This window comes from Hippopotamus amphibius, chromosome 11 (genome assembly GCF_030028045.1).
Source record: "Hippopotamus amphibius kiboko isolate mHipAmp2 chromosome 11, mHipAmp2.hap2, whole genome shotgun sequence".
Taxonomy (NCBI): domain Eukaryota; kingdom Metazoa; phylum Chordata; class Mammalia; order Artiodactyla; family Hippopotamidae; genus Hippopotamus; species Hippopotamus amphibius.
The window spans coordinates 18,748,817-18,772,651 of record NC_080196.1 but is presented as its reverse complement, the minus strand read 5'-3'; the positions used below and the strand labels follow the sequence as shown (position 1 = coordinate 18,772,651).

General features: G+C 39.8%; 1 protein-coding gene across 1 annotated transcript in view; it reads left to right on the top strand.

The window, feature by feature from the left end:
* The first annotated feature begins 205 nt into the window (after positions 1–205).
* DCDC2 (doublecortin domain containing 2) overlaps positions 206–23,835 on the top strand; it is a 150,634-nt gene continuing 127,004 nt past the window's right edge. Inside the window, exons 1-2 of the mRNA XM_057699345.1 lie at positions 206–498; positions 4,843–4,897. Of these exons, the coding sequence (XP_057555328.1) occupies positions 206–498; positions 4,843–4,897 (348 nt within the window). The remainder of the gene's footprint in view (positions 499–4,842; positions 4,898–23,835) is intronic.

The following is a 23,835-nucleotide window of genomic DNA, read 5'->3' as shown; positions in this document are numbered from 1 at the left end:
GGATGCGCACCGAGAGTCCTGCAGCTGCGGGGTCTCCGCGGGGTGGACGCCGGGCGCGCGCGGTGGCTGCGCCTCTCTCCGTGGGCTTGTCTGTTTCCCGTGCGTTTCAGGACGCGACCCCGCGCCGCGCGTGCCGTGAGGCCGCCGGGGCCGCCGAGGTGCCTCCCCGCCGAGAAGCGAGTCGAGGCGGCGTCCCGCGGGGAAGATGAGCGGCAGCAGCGCCAGGTCCAGCCACCTGTCTCAGCCGGTCGTGAAGAGCGTGCTGGTGTACCGCAACGGGGACCCCTTCTTCGCGGGCCGCCGCGTCGTCTTCCACGAGAAGAAGGTGTCCAGCTTCGACGTCTTCCTCAAGGAGGTGACGGGAGGCGTTCAGGCGCCCTTCGGGGCGGTCAGGAACATCTACACCCCGCGCACCGGGCACCGCATCCGGAAGCTCGACCAGATCCAGAGCGGGGGCAACTACGTGGCCGGGGGCCAGGAAGCCTTCAAGAAACTCAAGTGAGTCCTTTTGTCCCCACCGCCCGTCATTTCAGAGGCTTCTCGGGTGGACAGGGATACCCCCCGCCTCACCCCACACCTCGGTGGGCTCAGGGGCTGTGCCTGTTGCGGGTGGAGGCCGCTCAGAGCTTTCCCTGCAGTTGGGATTAGAGGTTGAAAGTGTGCTTGCGAGAAGAAAGTTCACTTAGGGAGCAGCAGGAACAGACTTGAAATGTGTGTGTAAGGAACGGGAATCTTAAAAAAAAAAAAATTCAGGGACTAGCTATTTGAAAAGAGTAACATAAAACGTCGTTAGATACTTGGCATTTTCTGTTCTGCTTTCTCTGTTTCCACTTTTTTCTGTTATTTTATTTTTTATTTTTATTGGAGTATAGTTGATTTACAGTGTTGGAATCTATCATTTTAGTTTATATAAAGACTTCTTAAAAATCACTTGGAAGTATTGGATACTATATTGTCACCGGTGAAGAAGAGTGCTTTCAACCTTTCATTCCAACTAGAACTGACCGCGCCCCACTTTGCGACCCTCCTCCCACCGCCTGCACGTTTATGCTATTGCCTTAATGCTTGGGAAAGTTTACTGGCTTACTATATTTGTCTACGTATCTGTCGCCAGGTACCTGATGGTTAAACCTTCAAGGACAGACGTCCTTAGTGGTGCGTATCTCCAGTTGCTGGCAGGGAGGTCACTTATTGTGGGTGTTCAGTGAATTAGCACGCTGTGCTTAGGTCTGTGAAGGGAACAAAGATAAGATGTGACTCCTTGTCTTTCGGAGTTCACAATCTAACAGGAGACAGACTAGGCACACACCGGTAATTTTAATGCAAAGTACAGAGGAATGAATGCAATTAGAAAAATAAAGTTATATAGGAGTTGAGAGAAATTATTCCTGGTGGGGGTGGGTACTGTAGGACAGGTAGGATTTAATATTCCATAGCGGTTTTCATTTTTTACAGCTCTATTGAGATATATTTTAAGTAATGTAAACCACAGTGGTTTTTAGTATATTCATAGAGTTTTGCACCCATCACCACAACCAAATGTTAGAGCGTTTCCATCTCTAAATGAACTCCAGAAAGAAACCCTGTACCTTCCACATTTCCCTTTCTCCCCATCCTCTAATAGCTACTAATCAGTAGTGGTTAGTTTCTCTGTTTCTATGGATTTGTCTATTCTGGACATTTTATATACAGGCAGACCTCAGAGACATTGCAGGTTCTGTTCCAGACTATTAAAGTAAAGTGAATATTGCAATAAAGCAAGTCACAGGAATTTTTTGGTTTCCCAGTATATATAAAATTTGTTACCACTATACTGTAGTCTATTATGTGTGCAATAATAACATTGTCTAAAAAAAAGTACATGCCTTATTTAAAAAATACTTTATTGCTAAAAAATGCTAACCATCATTTGAACCTTTAGCAAGTTGTAGTAGTAACATCAAAGATCACTGATCACAGATTGCTATAACAAATATAATATAATGGAAAAGTGTGAAATATTGCAAGAATTACCAAACTGTGATACAGAGACATGAAGTGAGCAAATGCTGTGGGAAAAAATGGCGCTGATAGACTTGCTCCATACAAGGTGGCCACAAACCTGATTCAGTTTGTAAAAAAACGCAGTATCTGTTGAGTGCAGTGAAACGAGGTATGCCTGTAAAAGGAATCATACAATCTGTGACTTTTTGTGTTTCTGTCTTCTTTCACTTAGCATAATGTTTTCAAGGCTTATGGTGTTGTAATATGTATCAGTACTTCATTCTTTTTATTGTTGAATAATATTCCATGATATGGCTATACCACATTGTGTTTATCCACGAATCAGTTGATGGATATTTGGATTGCTTCACTTTTGGCTATTTTGAATAATGCTGCTATGAACAGGTTTTAATTTCTCTTTGGGTAAATACGAATTTTCATTATTTGGGTATGTACAAGTTTTCATCTCTCTTTGAGTATATACCTAGGAGTGGAATTGCTGGATTGTATGGTGACTCTATATTCCATAGGTTTTATCCCCCCATAGTTTTTAATATATTTTAATTAAAATTCAGCTTGGGTCTCAGAATGGCAAAAAATAACTAAAATCTGTGCTTTTGAGTTCTCATTTTAAATGTGTAGAACTATTTTCTGAAGTATCACTGAAGTTGTCTAATATCATCCTTCCTTCTGTAAGTTTGTTTACATTGAATTCTAGGTGTTTTGCTTTTTGTTATGCCAGATGTTCTTTTTATGGTAGGTGAGGGATACCTTGGATTTAATTTCCCTTCCCTGAAACCTCCTTTAGTATACTTTGTCTAACTTCCTTAGAAGAGCCAAATGAAACTGTGTTGCAAATTAACTTAGAACTTAAGGGGGAGAATCAGGAGACTTGAGACTGAGCTGTTTATTAGTTCTGTATCCTTTTGCAATTCACTTGACACAGCTAGTCAGTTTCCTAACACCAAAAAGGAACATAACCATTCCTACCTCACAGGGCTGTTGTAGAAAGTAAATACCATGAATGTGAATGTGTTTTGTAAACACCAAAGTGTTATATAAATGCAAAGCATCTCTGTGTCCAGTTCCTTTCATCATATGCTTTGTTAATTTTTTTAATTAAATAATTTTCATACAAAACAATTTCATGGGAATGTAAATCTGCTTCAGAATCTATTAACAGCTCAAAATTCCAGACTCACTTTAATAATTTGTATGCTTTTGTTTATTCAGTGCTACCAACTCAAAAGATAAAAACAGGTACAGTTCCAAACCAAATAGAAAGTGCACTTCAAATCACTCTTTATATATGTATATAAGAGATTTGCACTGTTATTTTTGCTTTTAACTCACACGCACAAAGCCTGAGTTTGTTATACAGTGTCCATGGTTAGTTTTCCTTGCTGACAGATGAATAGTTTATTGATTTGTGTTAAAGTGGTAGTTTCTATGGTTATAATGATAGAAATCAAGAAGATTTAAATGCTGAATATATTTGAAGCTTAGCAGTTGTAAGTTTATATAACAAATGAAGAAACTGGCAAAACAAAAGAAAGCCCAAAAGATATTGAGGGTGATTCATGCCATGTAGACCCTAAATAATGTTGGGGAAGATAGCAATGGTGGAAAAAATATTTTTCAAATGAAAATGATCAACTTTCTTTTTGAATATCTTTTACTCATATTTCTTCCAATATTTTTGAAACCGTGATTAAACTTCAGGTAACTATTAAACATTTATTTTATAGCAGAGAATTCTAGAGATTATTTTCCCCAGAGTTTTCCTTGTGCATTTTTGGAAGTTGACTCTACTACATTAATCTTATGGATCTGAAATCACTTTCCTGCACGTGACAGAATGTTTTGTTACTATGGCAGAAATCAGTCCCTGAAGATTTCCAAAAGACCCATTTTATTGCTAAATAGAGGGAGAATTTGCACTATCTTATGTAATGCTGTTTATGTAAGGGAAATACATGATACTTTCCAGAGGTATGGATTAACTAAAGCATTTTATCCAAAAAACAACAAAATAAAACAGCCAGAATTAATTCTAATATAAACTTTTTGGGCAAATCAGCAATTATGGTAGTTGAGGTAGAGAATGTATCCATCTTTCTATCTATAGTTATAAATTAAATGCTAGATTTATATTTATTTTTAATATTAAAACATTTATTTAGCACCTTCTATGTGCAAAGCACAGTGATGGACAGGTAGCTTGAAGTTGACAAAGGTAAAAAGTTTCTAGGTTGTACTTATGCTATAGGTAAAGAGTGATCTCTAGTTAACATATAAAGCAAATAGTAATGGAATAGTAGGGGTCTCCAGAGATTAACTAGTTCACCCATCAGTCTCTTAGCTGAACCAATGCCGAAACCATCCCACATAGCTGAGCATTTCTGGATCATTAAAGTGCTCTCCTAGGGAAAAAGATTTCCCAGCTTTTCACAGTTGTTACTCTTAATGCATGGGATCAGTACTACTTTCTTTGGCCTAATAAGTCTGTGATTAATAGAACTGTTAAGCAGCTTTACACACAAACCACTCTATTTCAAAATTGATATAAAAATGAAAAACACCATATGTATTGTAAGTAGCTGACTATTGTGGGGAAAAGTGTTCCCCAATAGAAGTATGTGTTTCTAAGACTAGTTTCTTTGAAGTTTAGAGTGGACGGGTCAGCTCTGAAAGCAGTTCCTGTTACTATGATTGCTTTCAATTAGTAGCTATTGAGTTTTGCATTAGGCTTAAGTATTTCTTATGGCTTGCTTTACTTTTTAAATAATTTTTAAAAAGAAGTTTACGTAGCTGGCTCAAAAGTAATCAAAGAAACCCTTATTGTTTTTCTCCCCCCAGTTACTTGGACATAGGAGAAATCAAGAAAAGACCAATGGAAGTTGTGAATGCAGAGGTAATGCAAATAATAGTAATGGTGCCACTTTGTGTTTCTTATGGTGTGTCTTAGAGATATGGATGGCATTCTAAGAGATAAATTGTCTAATGTATATAATGTATATAAATAGGACATTAGATGTTTTAAGGCAGAGATAACCCTTTCTTTGGATCATTATCAGAAACAAACAGACTGAGTAGATGTCCTCAGACGTGTAGGACTAGACACAACGTGCTCTTATTCTCCCATTTTCTAGCTGCGTGTTCTCTGGTTGAAATCCATAGGAATTTTCCCTGTCAAGTGGGATGAAATTCTGAGCAGCGTGATACTAATCTTTGCCACAGTATACATGCCCTGTCCTGACTTGCTTCTGACAGTCCAGTGTCTGAAATGGCCAGAATCACCCTGACTGGTCCTGAGGCTTTCAGAGGAGCCTATTAAGATTTCCTGTGATATCCGGAAAGCACCTCCATTTTAACTTGCATTAGAGTTTGCTTGAGCATGGTTACCAAAAGCTTGCATGAAGACTGGCAGTGAGTCTTGTGAAATAGATCTTTATTACACTACGTTCCCCATAGCATCTAGATCCCTAGTGGGATATTCTTAGTGGATATTCCATAGGACGTATTCCTTAGTTTATGGATGAAAACATAGTTTAAAAACAAAGTTAAGGCAACAGACTTAAATAACATCCCAGTGAGACAGGGAGAATGATAGTTAAACCCAGATTGGGATTCTGTTCACCAGCCCAGACTTCCCCTCCTCCCATTTTGATCCCACAGTAAGAAAAGACATTAGTGAATTAGTTCTGGATATAATTTTGTTTGAAGGACATGCAACCGTTGAAGTAAGCTGACTTGCTTGAAGTTAGTGACTGAAGCTGAATTTCGGCAGCGGGATTTGAAATGTGAGGATTCCTAAACACACACCAGTGGGTGTGTTCTACCAGGGAAGAAATGGCTAACAGGAAAAGGAATTTTTCCTCATTTGCAGTGCAGAGCCCCAGGGAGACGGAGTCTTCCTCAGCTCTGGCCATTTCCTCTCATACCGTGTTTATGCCTAACAGGACCAAATAGTTCTCTCTATAAAGAAAAAAAAAACCAAACAAACAAACAAAAAAACCCACGAAACAAACAAAAAAACCAAAACTACATAAGAAAAAATTTTAATTGTGCAGTATTTTTAATAATGTGAGGTTAAATTCGTTATTCAAATACTTTGTGGGAAAATGTAATCCCAGACGCTATTTAAAATAATCTTGCTTGTATTTTTGATTTTCAATGTGTGAAAAGTTGATTATTTATGAAAATGATAAGATTTATAGCTTCCAGTAGACAAAAATAAAAAATTTTCAGGTGGTGCTTATGTTACAGTTAAAGAATGACCGCTAGTTAATATGTGTAGCAAATAGTAAGAAAAGACATTAGTGAAATAATTCCGGATATAGTTTTGCTTAAAGGACATACAACTGTTTGAAGTAAGCTAACATGCTTGAAGTTCGTGACTGAAGCTGAGTTTCTGCAGTAGGATTTGAAATGTTTGCATTTCTAAAAATAAAGCATGAGCATATTTTTACTCTGGATTCCAGTGTCTTTGATGAAGACATTGTGCCTGGCAAATTGCAAGAGGTGTGCAAAAAATTTTTAGAATATACTTAAAAGAAAAAAAAAAGATTATCCTTAACAAAAGAAGCATTCAATTTAATTTAATTTGCTAATTGTTCTTCCACTTTGAGGCAGTAACTATTGATTTCTCTTTACTTTGGGCCTGTGCACGAGCCACCATACAGACAAGATTCTGAGTTACAAATGCGCATCTTACATGTGACAAATCCACCCCTTATCTCCAGCTAGAAGACAGCATCTCTCCCTCTTCTAGAACACTGTATCTCTCCCACTTTACTTCTTACTGGTGATTCCTTCCCCTTTTCATTTGCTCTAACTTCACGGAACCTGCTGTATCCTTTGATTTCTTCTCAGTCCTTCCCCACAAGGTCTTCCAAAGGGGATCATTTTGGGGATGCAGAGGATGATGGGAAGAGGTGGTGAGAAACCAATCTGTGTGTCCATGACCTTCAGTACTTTCCCTCACTCACCCAAACCACCTAAGCCCCACTCCCACTTTTGTCCCCGCCAACCTTTCCTCCCAGTGTCCAGACAGCAGTATATTCACTCTTCTCTCTTTGCATTTCCAGTTTTCTTTTTTCTTTTCTTTTCTTTTTTTCTGTCTTGCCGCGCAGCTTGTGGGATCTTAGTTCCCTGTCCAGGGACCAAATCTGTGCCCCCTGCAGTGGAGGCAAGAGTCTTAACCACTGGACCATCAGGGAAGTCCCTTGCATTTCCAGTCTTGATCTTCAACACAGACACCCTCTTCCGCAAAGTCCACACCATGACCAGACGCGAAGCCTGCTTTGAGCAAGGGAACCCCTGTTTCATTGCCAGAATGGGAGAGTTTTGGGTTCCTGGCATCCAAAATAGGAACTCAGTGCATTTCCCGGTAGAGATATCACTTTCCCTATTGGTTCTGTAGTCTTATTGCTGCTGTTTTAGGTGGAGCACAAGTCAGAAAGGCTTTTGTGGGCTGAGCTGAGAACCTCACTTTTGTGTGTGTAATTCTTACTGGGCAGAAATACCTCTCTCTTTTTCACAGGTGATTAACCATCAAACTTTCAGAATTCAACAAGTTTATAAGTTAGAGGACTATCTATGTTCAGAATTTGAGAACAAACTTGACAGGCACTGGCCTTTCACAATATTATAGACTCTATTTTCTCGACCTAAGGTGGTGATTTCCTTTCAACATTTGTGTCTACTGAGAAAAGAATGCACACTTGGTAAGATACTGTTGATGACCGCTATTCTTTGGAGTAAGATAACACATCTTACTACCAGTCACAGGAAGGGATTTGCAGAAATGATTTTGAAGTGGGAACATAAATACGTAGAATTGGAGAGTTCAGAGTTGTTTCAAGGAACAAGTTTCAGTGCAGTAGTAGCACAATGTTTATTCAAAGATGTTTCAATATGAAGAGTTAGTAAAATTATCTATTCATCAAAATTGGGGGCATTTCCCTCAAATCTGACGCATTTCATATTGTTTCAAGTTTTCAGGGTTGGGGTTGCATTATAAAAGCCACTACATTAAGGTAGGTGATTCAGTTTTTCTAATTGCATAAAGCATGTTAATTCTAATCATTCCTAGTACATGTTATAATGGAAGGACCTTTACAGTTCATTGGGGTTTTGTAGAACGTGTGGCATTGGGTCCCACGACTGTGGCTAGGTTTTCACATGTGGGAGGAAACCCAGCCAGAGGTTGCCGGGAGTCAGCAGCACTCCTTCCCTCCTCCCAGAACGCCCCCCACCCAAGTCCATAATACAGCTTGGTGGTTCTTTAGACAGCTAATAATTGAGACACGATAGTATCCGCTTGCTGATTACAGGTCACGTAATGAGAATGGGTGCGTCACCTCGATGTTCTAGGTTCTGTTGTGATTTCTGCCATTGCTTTTTTGTTCCATGAGTCTCGTCTTTGAAGAGACACCGAAAGGACAGCTAGTCCTATTCCTCTTCTTCTTTGTAGCCATGTCATTGGGACAGAGAAAGGCAGAACTCTAATGGACTCATTCCACTAACTGAAAGAAGTACGTGGCCTTATTTGGCCAACACTTTTTGTGGCAGGAGGAAGGGGGAGGGGAAGCGGAGGAAAGAGGGAGAAGAAAAAGGAGATGGGAGAAAGAAAAACAAAAAGGTAACTTGTGGTTTGCACCTGCTCCAAAATTGGGCAGCGCTTTGTGCTCGGAGCTGACGTCCCTCCTTACCTCTTACACACAGGTCTTGCCCAGAGATCTTCTAGACTCTCCTTGGACTCCTGCCTCTATTCCTCAGTCACTGTGTTAAGCTCTATTTTCATCTTTCTTCCCGCATCTCGGTTGTGGTTTTAATAACGACGGTGTCCTCATCTTCTGACCTTGATAGCTCGTCTCCCTATCATGTCTGTCTCGTCCTCTCTCTGCTTCCTTTTCCCCCTCCTCTCCTCACAGTTTCAGATCTCATTCTATGCTTCCATGTTCCAAGTCGACTGTTCAGCTTCTTCCTTTCCTCTGTGGAGCCCTGTGTCCTCAGGCACTGGGAGCCTCTGATCTGCGTGTGGGATACCTTTCCTTTTCCTTACCAGCTGGCATTATGCTCTTACCCTTTCCCTTTAACTGAAGGAGGTTCTTCCTATTTTTCTGCTTTATCCATCTTGCTTTCACCTGGTAGAACACCCATACTGTGCAGCATGGTAGGCAGAGGGCAGGGGAGCAAAATGAACAGAACACGCATAACCTCTCACCTCCAGGAATCTGCAGTCTTGCTGAAAAAGACAGATATATGAACATCTCCAGTACCGCATAATAAGTGATTCAGTTTGGTAGGGGTTCAATTCCATTTGTGTTGAGCTGTTTATTTTGAGTGCTTTTGACTCTATCAGGTGGCAACAAAGCCACCTGTGAACTCCTCAAAGAGAAGCTTCCTTCTTCATTGACCTAGAGTTGTAGATGTTGCCTGTCAGCTCCTCCGTTTCTCATCTGTATAGTGAATCTTTTAGATTATGACAGTGTTTGATAGTTCTTTAGAGAGCAAATTCTGTCTCACTGTGTAAGAGGCCTTGGTACACATTCTGTACAGAGGAGACAGACAGCTTGGCAACAGAGCACTTAGGATGTGCTGGGAGCTCTGAGTCACCAGGTGTAAAATGAACACTTCTGTGCTCTTCCTTTTTAGGAGTTTAGAGTCTGGAGGAGGAGACAGGGAAGTAAACCAACTATTTATTATCCAGGGCACATGTGCTGGGATAGAGGGATGCTTGGAGGACCGAGGCAGGGTAATTGGGATTAGGTTTATGGGTCAGCCAGTTTTGAAAAGGTTTTCAATATAATAGAATCTTTTATTTTTGGCCGGTTTTGAGAATTAAGGTTTTGAGAATGTCCCTTTCTACTCCTTGATTAAGGAGGATTTTTTAATACTTATATCTGTGTAAGGGTCAAAGCCTGTCTCTGATAGAGTGAAAATCAGCTGGATGGAAAAGCAACAAAGGCAGCCTTGCCACTAGCCAGGCTTGGAGGACAGACACATAGCAAGCCAGCTGCAAGGTTACCAGAGAACACTGCTTCTCCCAGTCACACAGCAGCTGTAAGATGCCATAAGGGCCTCCCTTTCAGTGACTGTTGCTTTCTTGTGATTGACACAAGAAAGCAACAATTATTTATTTTTGGTGTGCTGCTGGCGGGTTGCGGGTTCTTAGTTCCCGGACCAGGGATTGAACCTGGGCCCTCGACAGTGAAAGCTTGGAGTTCTAACCACTGGACCGCCAGGGAATTCCCTACTGGGCATCTTTAATTGCTAAACTGCCCTCACCTTATAACAACCCCTAGTTAATGCCCACTTCTTTAAATTTATTTTTTATTTAATTTTTTTAAATGCCCACTTTTGATGTCACCTCAAAACTACAGTCAGTCCAGAACTGAATCAGTTTTCCTTACTGCCTCCTCAGAATCCTTCAGTGAGAACCCGAACCTTATGAAAGATGATTCCCTTCACCCTCTTTCTCAGCATCATTCTGCGATTTCTCCAAGTGCTGTTCCTCGCTGCACCAAATCAATAAATCTGATTTTGTCCAACTACAAATTTCTTCCTGTTCCTGGTAGTCGTTTACTGATTAGGCTTTAACATATGCGTCAGAGCTGCCTCTTAGATGGTAAGTCTCTAGGAGGTTTGCTAATTCTGTATAGTACCTAGCATTGATAGGCTGGTAATAGCTTTAATTCTCTATATTTTGAATGTTCCTTATCATAGTTAAGGGGGACGTTTGTTTGCCTCAGGCATGCCTGGTGATTCTGCATTTCACATATGGGTGGGATGTCTCAAATAACTTAAAAGTCTTCATGGTCACTATCTATCTAGCTTTTGTTTCAGAAATAAAACTAATTGTAGTTAAACCTTTCAGTGATACACATTGTCTCTAGTATAATTTGTTTAAAGCCCCACCAACACAGAGGTGAAATCCTCTCATGATATCCACACAGATACCCCGTTCCCACAAGTTTGTGTGTGGTGAAATTTACCAATGGTTTGTAAAAGTGGAGTGGGTTTTGTAGGTAATGTAGAAGTGCCAACAACTCAAAACTTAATATCAGACTTCCTCATTCTTAAAAATAGCTTGGTCTTATATACCAATTCAGGTTCCAGTATTTGACCTCGCTTTTTGGTGTCCTTTTTCTTTTTTGTTTTCCCTCTGTCATTCTCTTTTCTGTTCTACTCCCACTCTTAAGTTTCTACTGATTTGTTTCTTTTTTTAAAAAAATAAATTTATTTATGTATTTATTGGCTGTGTTGGGTCTTCGTTGCTATACATGGGCTTTGTCTAGTTGTGGTGAGTGGGGACTACTCTTCGTTGTATTGCCTGGACTCTTTATTGCCATGGCTTCACTTGTTGTGGAGCACAGGCTCTAGGCACGTGGGCTTCAGTAGTTGTGGCACATGGGCTCAATAGTTGTGGTGCATGGGCTTAGTTGCTCCACGGCATGTGGGCTCTTTCTGGAGCAGGAATCGAACCCGTGTCCCCTGCATTGGCAGGTGGATTCTTAACCACTGCACCACCTATGAAGTCCCTCTGTTGATTTCTAATACAGAACAATTTTAAAAAAATTAAAAACCAAGCTTTAATCTTTTAAGGACATCCCAAATGAGTTACTAGTGGGGTTACAGAGGCTTCCATTCATGCCACCACAGTGAGAATCAAGAATATTGAAGTTGAAGCAGTCACCTCTTTGGATACATAAACACAATATATTAAAGCATGTCACAAAGTGCAAAAAAGGGGGCATTCAGCAGAGCCAAAACAAGCAGCAGGCTGATTGTCTTAACAAGAGGGCAGGGAAACTCATTCTGGAGCTTTATTTTGTTTCCTTGAACCTTGCTAATCTGTGTTCTCAAGAGTCAGCAGAAAAGATAAATTTATCTCCTTCCTCACATTTATATTTAAGAAAAATCAAGGATCTGTTTGGTTTTCTTCTTCTTCTACCTGCTCTTCCTTATCTGCTAGTGGAGAGCGCAGTCGTAAAGTGCGGTGATAGGCAAGAAGGGAGAGCTGGTCAGGCTCGCCATTTCCTAAGTGATCCATCCATGATTAAGTGTGCTATCTACAGTTTGGAGAACTGCTGTCTGAAAAAGAAATCGTCAAATTAAAATCTGAAGACACCAATGAATGTCTTCCCAAGGAGTGGAAACTTCTTCGTTGGATAAGCATTGTATTGAATCTTCTTGCATACACATCTCCCATTTTAGATTTTATTTATGGAGAATTTGAATAAACATTGTTTCTTCTTAGTGGGGTGGAGTACTGCAGGAGTACCTTGGAGAGGAGAGAAAGGCATTGAGTTTTTGAAACCTCAAAACTTGGCCTGGTCTGAAAAGTTTGTGGGAACATGAGTTGTACTTCTGGTGAGACACTGCAGTGAATGTCTTTAAGATTTTGAATATCATTATCAAAGCTTCACATTTCAGTTTAATCATTAGGCATCATCTCCAATGAAATATACTGTAAGATTTGCTCTTAAAGGCTTTGCGTTGGGAATGGGTTTCTAGACATTAAACTGGGTGTAATTATTAACCTTACTTCAGGGTAAGGCATGGGGCTTTGTGGTTTCACTCACTAATCTTTAGTCTGGGAATTCTGGGTTCAAAGGGGGAACTACGAAATAGTTAAACTAAATATTTCTTTCTTTAACTTGGGAAAAGATTTCCACATTATGTTAGTCAAGTTTAATAATTTATCGAAGAATCAAAGAAAATGAAACCCACTTTTGTGAGTTCTTCCAACAATAATTGAAGCCCCTTTCCAATCTTATTTTACACCTTTCTCCCATCTCTCTAATGTAACTGCTAAGTGAGAAGCATTCTTTTAAGGACAGCCAGTTCACATCAGTGGTCATGGTGATTCCAAGGTGACTATGACCTTGCCAAGGCTCTAGGAAGACAGGAGTTTTCTGTTGAAGAACAAAACTGGCCATATTTCATTTTTCTTTCACACTTTCTTATCTCTTTTCTCAGTATTGAACTGTGTGTGTGTGTGCGTGTGTGCGTGCGTATAAGAGGAAGAAAGAAGTGTTTATGTCAACCTGGAAAATATTGGTCTAATGAAAAATATCCATTAATAACCCTAATCAGCTCTGATCAAAAGCTAAAAGGCTGGTGATTTTAGTTTGTCCATTAACACGTGCCATGGCATTTGTTCCAGATATTTTGCATTCTCTGGCATTTAGACATGATTTTAGAATGTCTGTGAAATTGGAAGATGTGCACATTAGAGCATGTATACCTTTTTATTTATAGTAATAAGCTGTTCTAAGCAAAGACAGACATTTAATAAACATTTATAAAATAATTATCAACCTTTTAAGAAAAAAATAGAAAAAGTATCTAATGAAGTAGTTAAATTGCTGGCTAGTTGTGTGTGTTTAAAAATATCACTTGATTAAAGTATATAACTCTTCTCAATAAAACATTTCCTTTGTCCCCACACAAAAAAAGTCATTTTGGCAACACCAACAGCAACACCTATGGAACAGAAGAACTTTTTGTTCTTATAGTGCATGAGATTTGGAAACACAGAAGCTGAAATTTAAGGCATATGTAGTACGATTTGAAGTTCTGTCAAGGTATACTAAACTTTTCATTGATGGAAAGTGCACCTACTAGAAATCAATACTTAGGTTCACATTTTAGGGTAATTGTTAGAATGAGCTTATTGAATTTTATCGTGAGTCAAAGGGACAGTTCATGATGGAAGTATGATTATTCCCACATGGTAGGAATGATAGGAAAATGGGACCAAATAGCAAAGTAGAGCTAAGGCAGACAGATTATGCACGACCATTTATTGAATGCTGGTCATGTATGATGTCACATTTTCTTGAGAATGTTTATCAGGAGCCTGCTGAGTGCCAGGCAGTGGGCTGGACTCTAGCCACGTAGATATCAAAAGACACTGAGTATGTGCCAGTCAGAAATTACAACAAGGTAATTGTTGCCGGAGGACGCTGCAAAAAGTTTTAAAAGAAAAGCTATGTGAAAAAGTATAGAAGGATGGAAAAATAATACCAGAGATTGTTAATCCAAGGGAAGAGAATTGTTTCTTCAGACCTATTGAATAACTGGCTTCACTGCTTGTAAAGAATATGGTGACTACGTCTTCTCCATCACAGCTGGGTACCGAAAAGGGGGAAACAAAATTAAGTTGTGGTGTGAAGTTTGAAGAATTTTGGTCAGATTGAAAGAAAGCTTTAAAAAAATTGGTTAAGACTACTAAGCATTTATTCAAACAAAGTGTCTTATCTCCTTTTCATTTTTTTTAAAATGCAAATCCGTTCCTTTGACTTGCATATTTCAGTTGTATACCCAAATGGCGGAGGTGAATCGAGGTTGCCCTTTAACCTAAGGTTTTGTGGGTTAGGTTGCTGTCAGCGTCTTCCTGGGAAGCCCATAAGGACCATGGCCCAGGTTGTCACACTCCCTCACGGAGGAAGCAGTGTGTGGGAGGAACTGCCGGAGTGACTGGCAGCAGTCCATGTTGGTACCTTCTGTCGTGATTTCTCAAGTCTCAGAGCGTTCTTCAGTGTAAATAAGCAGGAGGTGCTGTGATCTGCTGACACTTGCAGCCAGAATTTTTAAAAAGCAACCAAATTTGAAGCCACACCATGAAAGTAAAGGTTTGGAGAATATTCCTGTTTTGGAGTGTGGTTTTTGTATTTAGAACTGGAGGTAGCATAGCATCCTCAACATGATATAGCAGCCATCCAAAGAGATGTATCAATTTTTTTCCACACATTGTACACCCAGAGGAGAAAACCCAAGACAGCCATGTGTTAAGGAATAAGGGGACTTCCCTGGTGGTGCAGTGGTTGAGAATATGCCTGCCAGTGCAGGGGACACAGGTTCGATCCCTGCGCCAGGAAGATCCCACATGCCGCAGAGCAACTAAGCCCGTGGGCCACACCTGTTGAGGCTGTGCTATAGAGCCTCTGAGCCTCAGCTATGGAGCCCGTGTGCTACAACTGCTGAAGCCCACGTGCCTAGAGCCCGTGCTCTGCAACAAGAGAAACCACCGCAATTAGGAGCCCTCGCACCACAATGAAGAGTAGCCTCCGCTTGCCACAACTCGCACAACGTCCGTGTGACAACGTCTGTGTGCAGCAATGAAGGCCCAATGCAGCCAATAAATAAATAATAAATAAATAAATTTAAAAAAGGAATAAGGGAAGTGAAACAGAGGAATCAGTGATAAGAAACAAGCATATGAGGTCATCTGTGGTGATGTGTTCATTTTTGATTAGGATATAGAAACAGCAGTTTAAATTATATTTCTGTTTAATTTAGAACAGATTTGTGTGAGTGTGTGTGTGTCTGTGTTTACTCTTAAATGCCTAACTTGTGAAAACTTTGTTTCAAAGATCCAGAGTAGGACAGAGCAGCAATAAATCCTTGCACTTGTGGAACAGCATGGTGGGAACTCCATGCTAATGAAGCCGGGGACTTGGTCTGGGACCCCATGGGACTCTCAGTTCTACTAGGGCCCTGGCCCCAGACTGTCTGTCAGACATTTAGCTGTCCTCTCAAGTGTGGTGTTGTTTAAGGCATAGGTGAGAATGTATGTGAAATTCAGCTTACATCTATCACCATATTGGAGAACAACTAAAAAGATCGTTGTCCCTCAGGTAGTAGGCTAATAATCTTATCTTTGTGTACAAAATAAAACATACTTCCATGTACTTTAAAATGGACGCGTGGAGCCATTTTTTAAAGGTAGGGTGATTTATTTGCCTTTGGTTGATTTCGGCATGAAGTATAAAGGTAGTGTGCTTTAGCATCTACCTTGGTCAACAATGACAATTGCCATTTATTATTGTGAGAGACTCCTTTGTAAGCAGCCAGCCAGATCAAGCTCAGATGTCATCCCATGATTGCATAGTTTGGATATTTGGTTTGTTGAAATAAGGTTGATTTCAGCCCACCTGTTAGCTGGGGGCAAAACTAAGTGGTGAGCGACTGTGGGAGAGTGAAAACTAAATGGACTTGGTATATTTGCAATGTCTAATGTTTAACCTGGGACATTTCTCTCTAGGAAATTTCTAGTGGGAGTCAGTCCATGCTGCTTTGTGTTTTTTTCCTCACCTTCTGGCAGTATTTTTGAATTTCAAAGATTTATGAACCTCCATGGCCATCTTTGCTATTTCCAATTATACAACCTAAGGTAACTGGGCTGCCAACTTTTAGCAATATTTATAAAAAGAAATCATCTAATACTACCCAAGTTGCATTTTGTAAATTATATGCTGATTGATAAAACTCCATAGTCACAGCTTGTTTTTCTAGAAGTGAACAGACAACTCAATTTCCAGTACTGCTAGTTTTGCATTAGCTTGTATGGGATCTTCCACAGCTGATTTTTAAAAGCTGGATTAAAAAAGTGATTTGAAATATCAATTTAAAAATCGTAAATACATACACACATACATATATATATGTATATATATATATACTATAGCCTAGAGATTCTGTTAGTATGGCTTTTGCAAATGTATAGCCTGTTTCTCATCAACTCTCAATTGGCTAATATTTAATTTAGTCAAATATCAATAGTATATGGAAATTGGATTGAATTAACTTTCCTCTAGGTGGCATTTCTAATCAGATTGCTATTCCCTTGTGTTATTGCTGTTTCAATTATTTTATCAATAATATTGATTAACTTTGTCTGGCTCGTCTTACCTGTTAGTCTATTAAATACACATACATGGGTATGTATATAATGAAATAGAGGCAATGTGATTTGTCACTTGGATTTTTCAGCATTTTTACTTGGTGCATGTTATTTATTCCTAAATTCTTGTCCTCGTCTCCATTTCCTTATTTTACGTGCTTATATAGAACCATATTCACATTATAATTCTCTATCTGTTTAAGAATTCCCTTTGCTCTAGCTTATGGTGTTACGTTAGTGGAGTGGTGTGTGTCAGATTTGGTGTCAAGAGAAACTGTCTAATGCTTATTATAAATGAATTTATCCTAGAAAGGTAATCTTGGTTAGATGTCTGCATTTTAATCAGTAGAATGCCAGTTTACCTTTTGTCCCAGACACCATGTAATTATTCTGAGTATATAGACAGAATTATAAAATCATAATGGCGGTCTCACAGTAAGTACTCCATCTAAGCGATCGTAAAGGATTTTAGAAGAGGGCTTTGTTTGCCATGTCTGGAGAAGAGGAGTCTGGCCATGAGTTGCTCTGTGTCTCTGCTATTATTTTAGGCTTTCTTGTGTGTGAGAGAGTTTGGAGCTCAACAGAATGGCATTAATCACAAAGTTATGGATCTTACTTTTTAGTTGTAAGAAATTAATATCACCGATTTTTTCATCAAAAAAGGTCTGAGCACAGATTTAGGTGCCAGGCATCATGCTAATTGGATTTACAACAGCAAAGAAGCCAGACAAGGTTACAGCCTTCATGAAGCTTGTTGTGTAGTGGAGAAGACAGATTGGCAAAGAAGCCACGGTAATGAAGCTGGGAGGGTGCAGAAGACACTGGGCGCTAGAGGCGCAGCTTCCATAGGCTGGGGGAATCCTCAAAGCTTCCTGGAAGAAATGACATTTGAGACCCGAAAGGGATGAGTAGATGTCAGCCAGGCAAACATGGGGAGGAAGAGTGTTCCAGGTGGAGGAAATGGCATGTGTGAATGTCTGCAGAGAAGAGATTATGGCACATTTGAAAAATTTACACACGTCCTGCTTGGCTGAAGCATGGGATAGAAAGGGTGGGAATGGAGATGTATGAGAGAAGAGACTTAGGAAGTAGAAGGAGACCAAGTCATGAAAGGTTTTTAAAAGGAGTTTTGACTTTCTTCTAAAACCAATTGGAAGTTATTGATGGGGTTTCGGCAGGGAATTGATACAATCACTCTTGCTGCCACAGCAAGAGTGGAGGTCAGGAGACCACTTAATGGAGATGAATGTGGTACACACGATGGGAGAGGTTGTGGAGATGGCAGATGGATCAGATTCAAGAGACAGGACTGTGCTTGGTTGGATGTGGGGGTAATGAGGAGAGGTTAGTTGGATGCTTCTTGGATTTCTGGCCTCTGGGCAACTGCATAGATGGTGTTGCCCTTCACAGAGATGGGGGAACGGTTTGTTTTTTGATAACAGTGACAGTTAGACAGATTTGAGGTGTTAACTGTTTGAACATTGAGCCAACACAAATATTGGAAGATGCGCAAAACCAGAACCCACTGTGAGTGTGAGTGTGAGTGTTTCTTTACTGCATGCTGAGTAGTGTTCTAGACATTGTACAAAGATAATCTAATTTAATACTCATAGAAACCCTACGAAGTTGGGATTGTTATTATCCCCATTTTACAGAGGGAGAAACTGATGGCTAAGACATGGCCTTATAGCGCTCACAGTCAAGAGGGACTGTGAGTAAATATATTGTGTGTAGAGGGAAGCATTTCCTATTGAGTTAACAGAATGTAATTGAAGATGATCATTCAGTGTCTTTTTTGTTCTTGAAAGGGCATTTGGAGGGTGAAGGGTTTTGCTTATTTATTGTACTTTGATTTGATTATCATCGGAAGAAAAAGATATGCAAAGCCTAAAATTTAGGAAGTAAGTCCAGAAAAGAGGCACAATTTTCTTTTCATTTCCTTCATATCCTTATTTAACAAGTCATCATTAATCACAAAATCTTGCTTAGAGTTATTTTAGTTGTATTCTCAATTGACTTTTTTTTTTTTTTTTTTGCCTTTGCTGATATTCCCTATAGTCAGATATTTATGTTGAATGTTTCCAATACAGTACTTGAAATGGCTTTGGCATGTCTGCTTATAAAAGGGCTCCCACAGGAAACCAAAAATATTTTTACATGGAAATTTACTACAGAGTGTGAAGAGATTGGAGAAAGAGATACCAAGCCAAGAACCATGAATGAATTTTTAAATTTCCATCATGTTCACTGTCAAAGGGCCATTTGGTTTCTTTAGCTCTTCTGACCAGATGTTTTGAGTAACATCTACCAAGCTACCAGGCAGACGAAACAACTTGCAGGATTGGAGGAAGGGGCCGGGTATCATATCTAGGAGACAAACGGTACTTTTTCCCCGAGATCTCAAGGTATAAGTCACTTGATCTTTGTGGGCTCCACTTTCTTCATCTGAGATATGGAAATAGTAATGCTTCTTTAAAGAATTGTTGTGAAGATTGGAAACACATAAATATACTAAGCTTCCAGCACTGTGCTGTAGGGTTCAGTTAATGGAAATTATACCTCGTTGCTGCTGATGTTAACAAGAGCCCTGTGGTAATGGATTAAGAGGTGCATCACTGATGTCGTATTGGCTGCACTTACTGGCTGCGTCCACAAGGAGAAAATGTAAACGTAAGTGCTCAGTGGAGTACAAGAACCTCTGCAGATACTAGGTGATACTTAATACCCCTTCTGACGGGGGTGACCATAGATTAGATGTTTAATAAATGGTTGAGATTATTATTATATAAATACATGGAAGAGGAAATACATTCATTAGTAAAGTAGCATGCCAAGTTAACGCCAAGTTAATAAACTTAGGCGTGAGACTGAATCTTAGAGTTGTTCTTCAGATATTGAGGGTTTACATAATTTCACAAACTCTGAGATATATGTAGAGTGAAAAATACACACTCGAATTAGCCAGGATCTTGTCAGGAAGGAGAAGAAAATGTCTATGTCTTATTTTAGCAGAAAAGGAGTTTTTAAAAATATATTGGCTATTCTTTAGAACCTCTGATAGAGCTGGAAAACTAAGCTCAGAGAACGAGCAGTTGCAAGGGAGGTGAGGCAGCTAGAACCCAGACCACATTATGCCACAGGACCAGGCCATTAAGGACAGTACTGCCACCACCATTGATCTGTGGAGACATTTGGCTTCTCAGGCCACTGCCCCAGACTTTTCACAGTGGATGTGGCAAACACCACCCCTAGAAACTGGACTTCGTTGCTATCAGTGGCACCACTTTCACCTTCTCTGGTTTGTTGTGTTACTGGAATTGGTGTTAAAGCCCTGGATGGGACTGTTGGGCCAAGCAAAGGTCATGTTCTGATGGCTTAGCTGCAGTTGGGCTGATAAAGTGAACAGCGGCCTTTTTCACCTTCTATGGCTGGTGGTGGGATCTGCTTCTTGCCAAGCTTCGTGTGGTGGGAACTCTGTTCTTACAGAAAATGCATTCAGATGCTGGAAAGCCAAAGTTTGACAAATATTTGTTACATATCTTTTAATGGTCCAGCAGTAGCATATCTTTTGTTTCTGCCGAAGTCAGTGCTAACGTATCTCATTCCTCTGAAAACATACTCATCCTCTTCTTCAGGAGGTTACCCATAGTCTCCTTAGTTATTGTGTCTTGTTCCAAGTCAGGATGTCTGGGTGATGTCTGTCCTTTTTTCTAGTTCTGCTGCTATCCCAACTCAGTATTTTGCAACCTGTATACTGAATTATAAATATAATAATTTTTTTGAGTTGATATTATTTTGTTTTTTTAAGAACTTTTATTGAGATACAATTGATATACAATAAACGACACATAGTAAATATAATTATTATTGCCTCATAAAAGTCAATGAGATAAGGGGGGGAAGGTTAGTTATAGACACAATATCCAAGATACAGGTTTTTCGGAAAATACTCAAAATACTCATTTCTTCGGAAAATCATGAGGCTAGAGATAGTGTTCATGATTTCCTTTTCTAACATCCATTCATCTTTCCTTCTTACCTTTAATTAGTACTTCACCTGCTTAGGATTCATAAGTGGTTGGGTCGCCCAGATGTTTGTTCTGGAGGGATCTGAGCTCTTGGTAGTGTTGTCTGTATAGGGTTGCTGATGTCTTTCATTAACTTTATTATTTTTTAAAAACTGTGAATTACACATAACATACAAAAGAGAAACTATACTATGGTTTGTAGAACAATAAAGTTAACATCCGTGTACTACGTTAGGCTTAAGAAACAGAACAAATAACAGTTAAAGCTCCTTACATCTCTCCTTAGTCCCATTTCCTGCTTCTTCCCCAAATATAAATACTATCTTGGATTTTATATTTCCCTCCCATTGCCTTTTGTTTTTCTTAATAGTTCTACTGTGTAGATATATAATCCTAATATAGTTAAGTTTGGAACTTATGTAAATGGAGTCCTACTCTATGTGTTCTTTTGCAACCTGTTTTTTTTTTGTTTGTTTTTTTTGCTCAGTATGATTTGTGGTAATTATTCCACGTTGTGGGGAGCTGTATCTCTTTCATTCACCTGGCAGCACTGTATTCCAGTTTATAAATATAATACTATTTGTTCATTCTCCAGTGGATAACATTTGGATTATTTCTCATCCTTCCTCCTTTCTTTTTTTGTATTACTACTGAAAACATTTTGAACATATCTCAGTTCATAAACGCAAGGGTTTCTCTCTAAGAGATATATTGAGAGTTTGTGCCTAAGAGCCAATGTCTGTTCATCCCTCAATGGGCTGAGTATTTCACTTCCCCTAGTGCATATTTCTCTGGTGAATGGTTGCAGGTCTCATTGAAAGGACTTTGAGGAAGACTCAAAAGTATTTATTTGTGATTTTGTAGAATCATTTGGCAAGAGTACCAGGCCTCAGGTATCAGGATCCCCCCAGGAGCCATTAGGTCTGATAATTGACTGTGGGCTATGACAACTGGAAGTTTAAGTCAGGCTTCCACGTACCAGATCTGGAGATTTTTGTTAGAGAAATCAAGTGATGGGTCGTACAGCTCTTTTAATCTTAGAAATGCCACGATCGTTTAGTTAGCATTGTGGGTCCTCACAGGTCAGTTCCTTGTGATTACCACATAGACCTCACTGCCTCTTGTGGCTGCTATGCCTGCTTTGTCTCCGGAGAGTAAGTGCTCCTTTTTCCTTCTGCCACTGCAGAATCCTGAGACCCCATTGGAACCAGAGAGCCCATTTCAAATGCAGCATCTTCCGTGCATGCCTAGTCTAGAGAGAACAACCGCCAGAGCACTTTTAGAGTTGTTGGAGCAACATTCCTCATCAGTGCGTTTCTCAAGGTCTTGTCGGAGGGAGTGTGTTTGGGATCCTTCCTTCGTCATTAGGAGATTAGTGGCCAAAGTGCTCATGAAATTCTACTCCAAGATTTCTGTTTCCTTAAGCCTTTGGATGATCCCTTCCTCTGAGTCACTTACCTAATACCTGTAAAGGATCAGGCAGGAAGTATCTTAGGCAAGTACATCCATGGTGATAAAAGATGATACCTCATCCAGTGTTAGTCTCAACTAGTCTTCAATGGTCACGTTATCTGGGACTGTGAAGTTATTAAAATTTTTTTTTCATTGGTAGGCAGATTCTTAACCACTGTGCTACCAGGGAAGCCCCTACCCATCCAGTTTTGAGAGTCAAAAACCTCACTCATCCTCAGTGTGTAGATAATCACCCCCATCCGTTTTAACTCTTAAGTATCTGAAATGCATCCATTTCTCTCTACCTCTGCCACCACTACCATCATAATTCAAGCTACTATCATATCTTGCCCAATTTCCCTCAGTAGTCTCCTACTTAGTCTTACACCAGTTCTGTTTCTTCTGCATTCTGTTGTCTCTTTTACTTCAACCAGAGCGTGGAAACACAAATCTGATCATGTTGCCATTGGGTTTAAAACTCTTTAGTGACTTTCCGTTACTCCTAGCACAGAGATAAATTCCTTAACTTACCTTCTTAGGCCTTATGCCAATGTTTTTCAAACTTCAGGTCATGACCCTTTAGTACATTGAAAATCAATTTAGTTGTGACAAATATATGTAAAAATAGAATAGACGAGAGCAGGTTGCATAATAAGTAGTGATGGTGAATCCTGTTTTGTGAAACTGATTTTGACTGAGTGTGCGTGTTTGTGAATTAAGTTGCAGTGTAGGATGTATTTCTTTCTTTGAGTGCTGGTCAATAAAAGCCTGAAAGATATTGTCCTACTTGTTCTTTTGCCTTCATATTCTTTCAGATCCACTCTTCCAACACTTTCTTTTGCTCTGTTTTCTTTACCTTGCCACTCTCCATCAAGAGGTAGAGTCTAATTTTTCTTCCCATGAGCCTGAATGGGACTTTGGATTGCCTGGAAGGATAGAATACAACAGAAGCGATGTTGCATGACTACTGGCCTTCCTTCAGTCCGTGGTGTACCCCGTGCTACCTCTTAGCTCAGGACCTTTGCACATCGCTGTTGGCTGAGTCTGGAACATTCTCCCCTTTCCTCTCTTTGCCTCTTTTGCTAATACTTACCCCAACTCAAGTGTCATTTTTTTCAGGGAAGCCCTCTCAGACCTTCCTAATTAGATCAAATCCCCCCACTATGGGTGCACATCACTCCTTTCTCCTTGCTACAGTTGCATTTACCTTTGTGTAGCTGAATAGTTGATTGAAGTCTCTTTCTCCCCCTAGACTATAAACTTCAAGAGGTCAATCCTTCTATCTGTTTACACTCATCTTTGAACCACTCCGGCATTAAACACAGTATCTGGCACACAGGATTTTTTTTTTTTTTGAATGAGTAGTAATCATGCTGCTTCCCTGATATATGAAAATGGCTGTAATTAGTTTTTGCTTTAAACAATCTTACTATTTCCGTCATATTGACAATTTTTTTAGATTTTTTTTTTTAATCGAGGTATTCCAGTTTTTAAGGCTGCAAAATAAATTATCCCAAAATTTAGTAGCATAAAACAATGACTTATTTTGCCTACGGGTCCTGCACGTCAGGCATTCAGGGATGGCACAGCAGAGATGGTTTTTCTGTGCTCCATGAAGTCTGGAGCCCTAGCTGAAGACTTGCAGGCTGGCTGCTGGAATCATGGGAAGTCTGT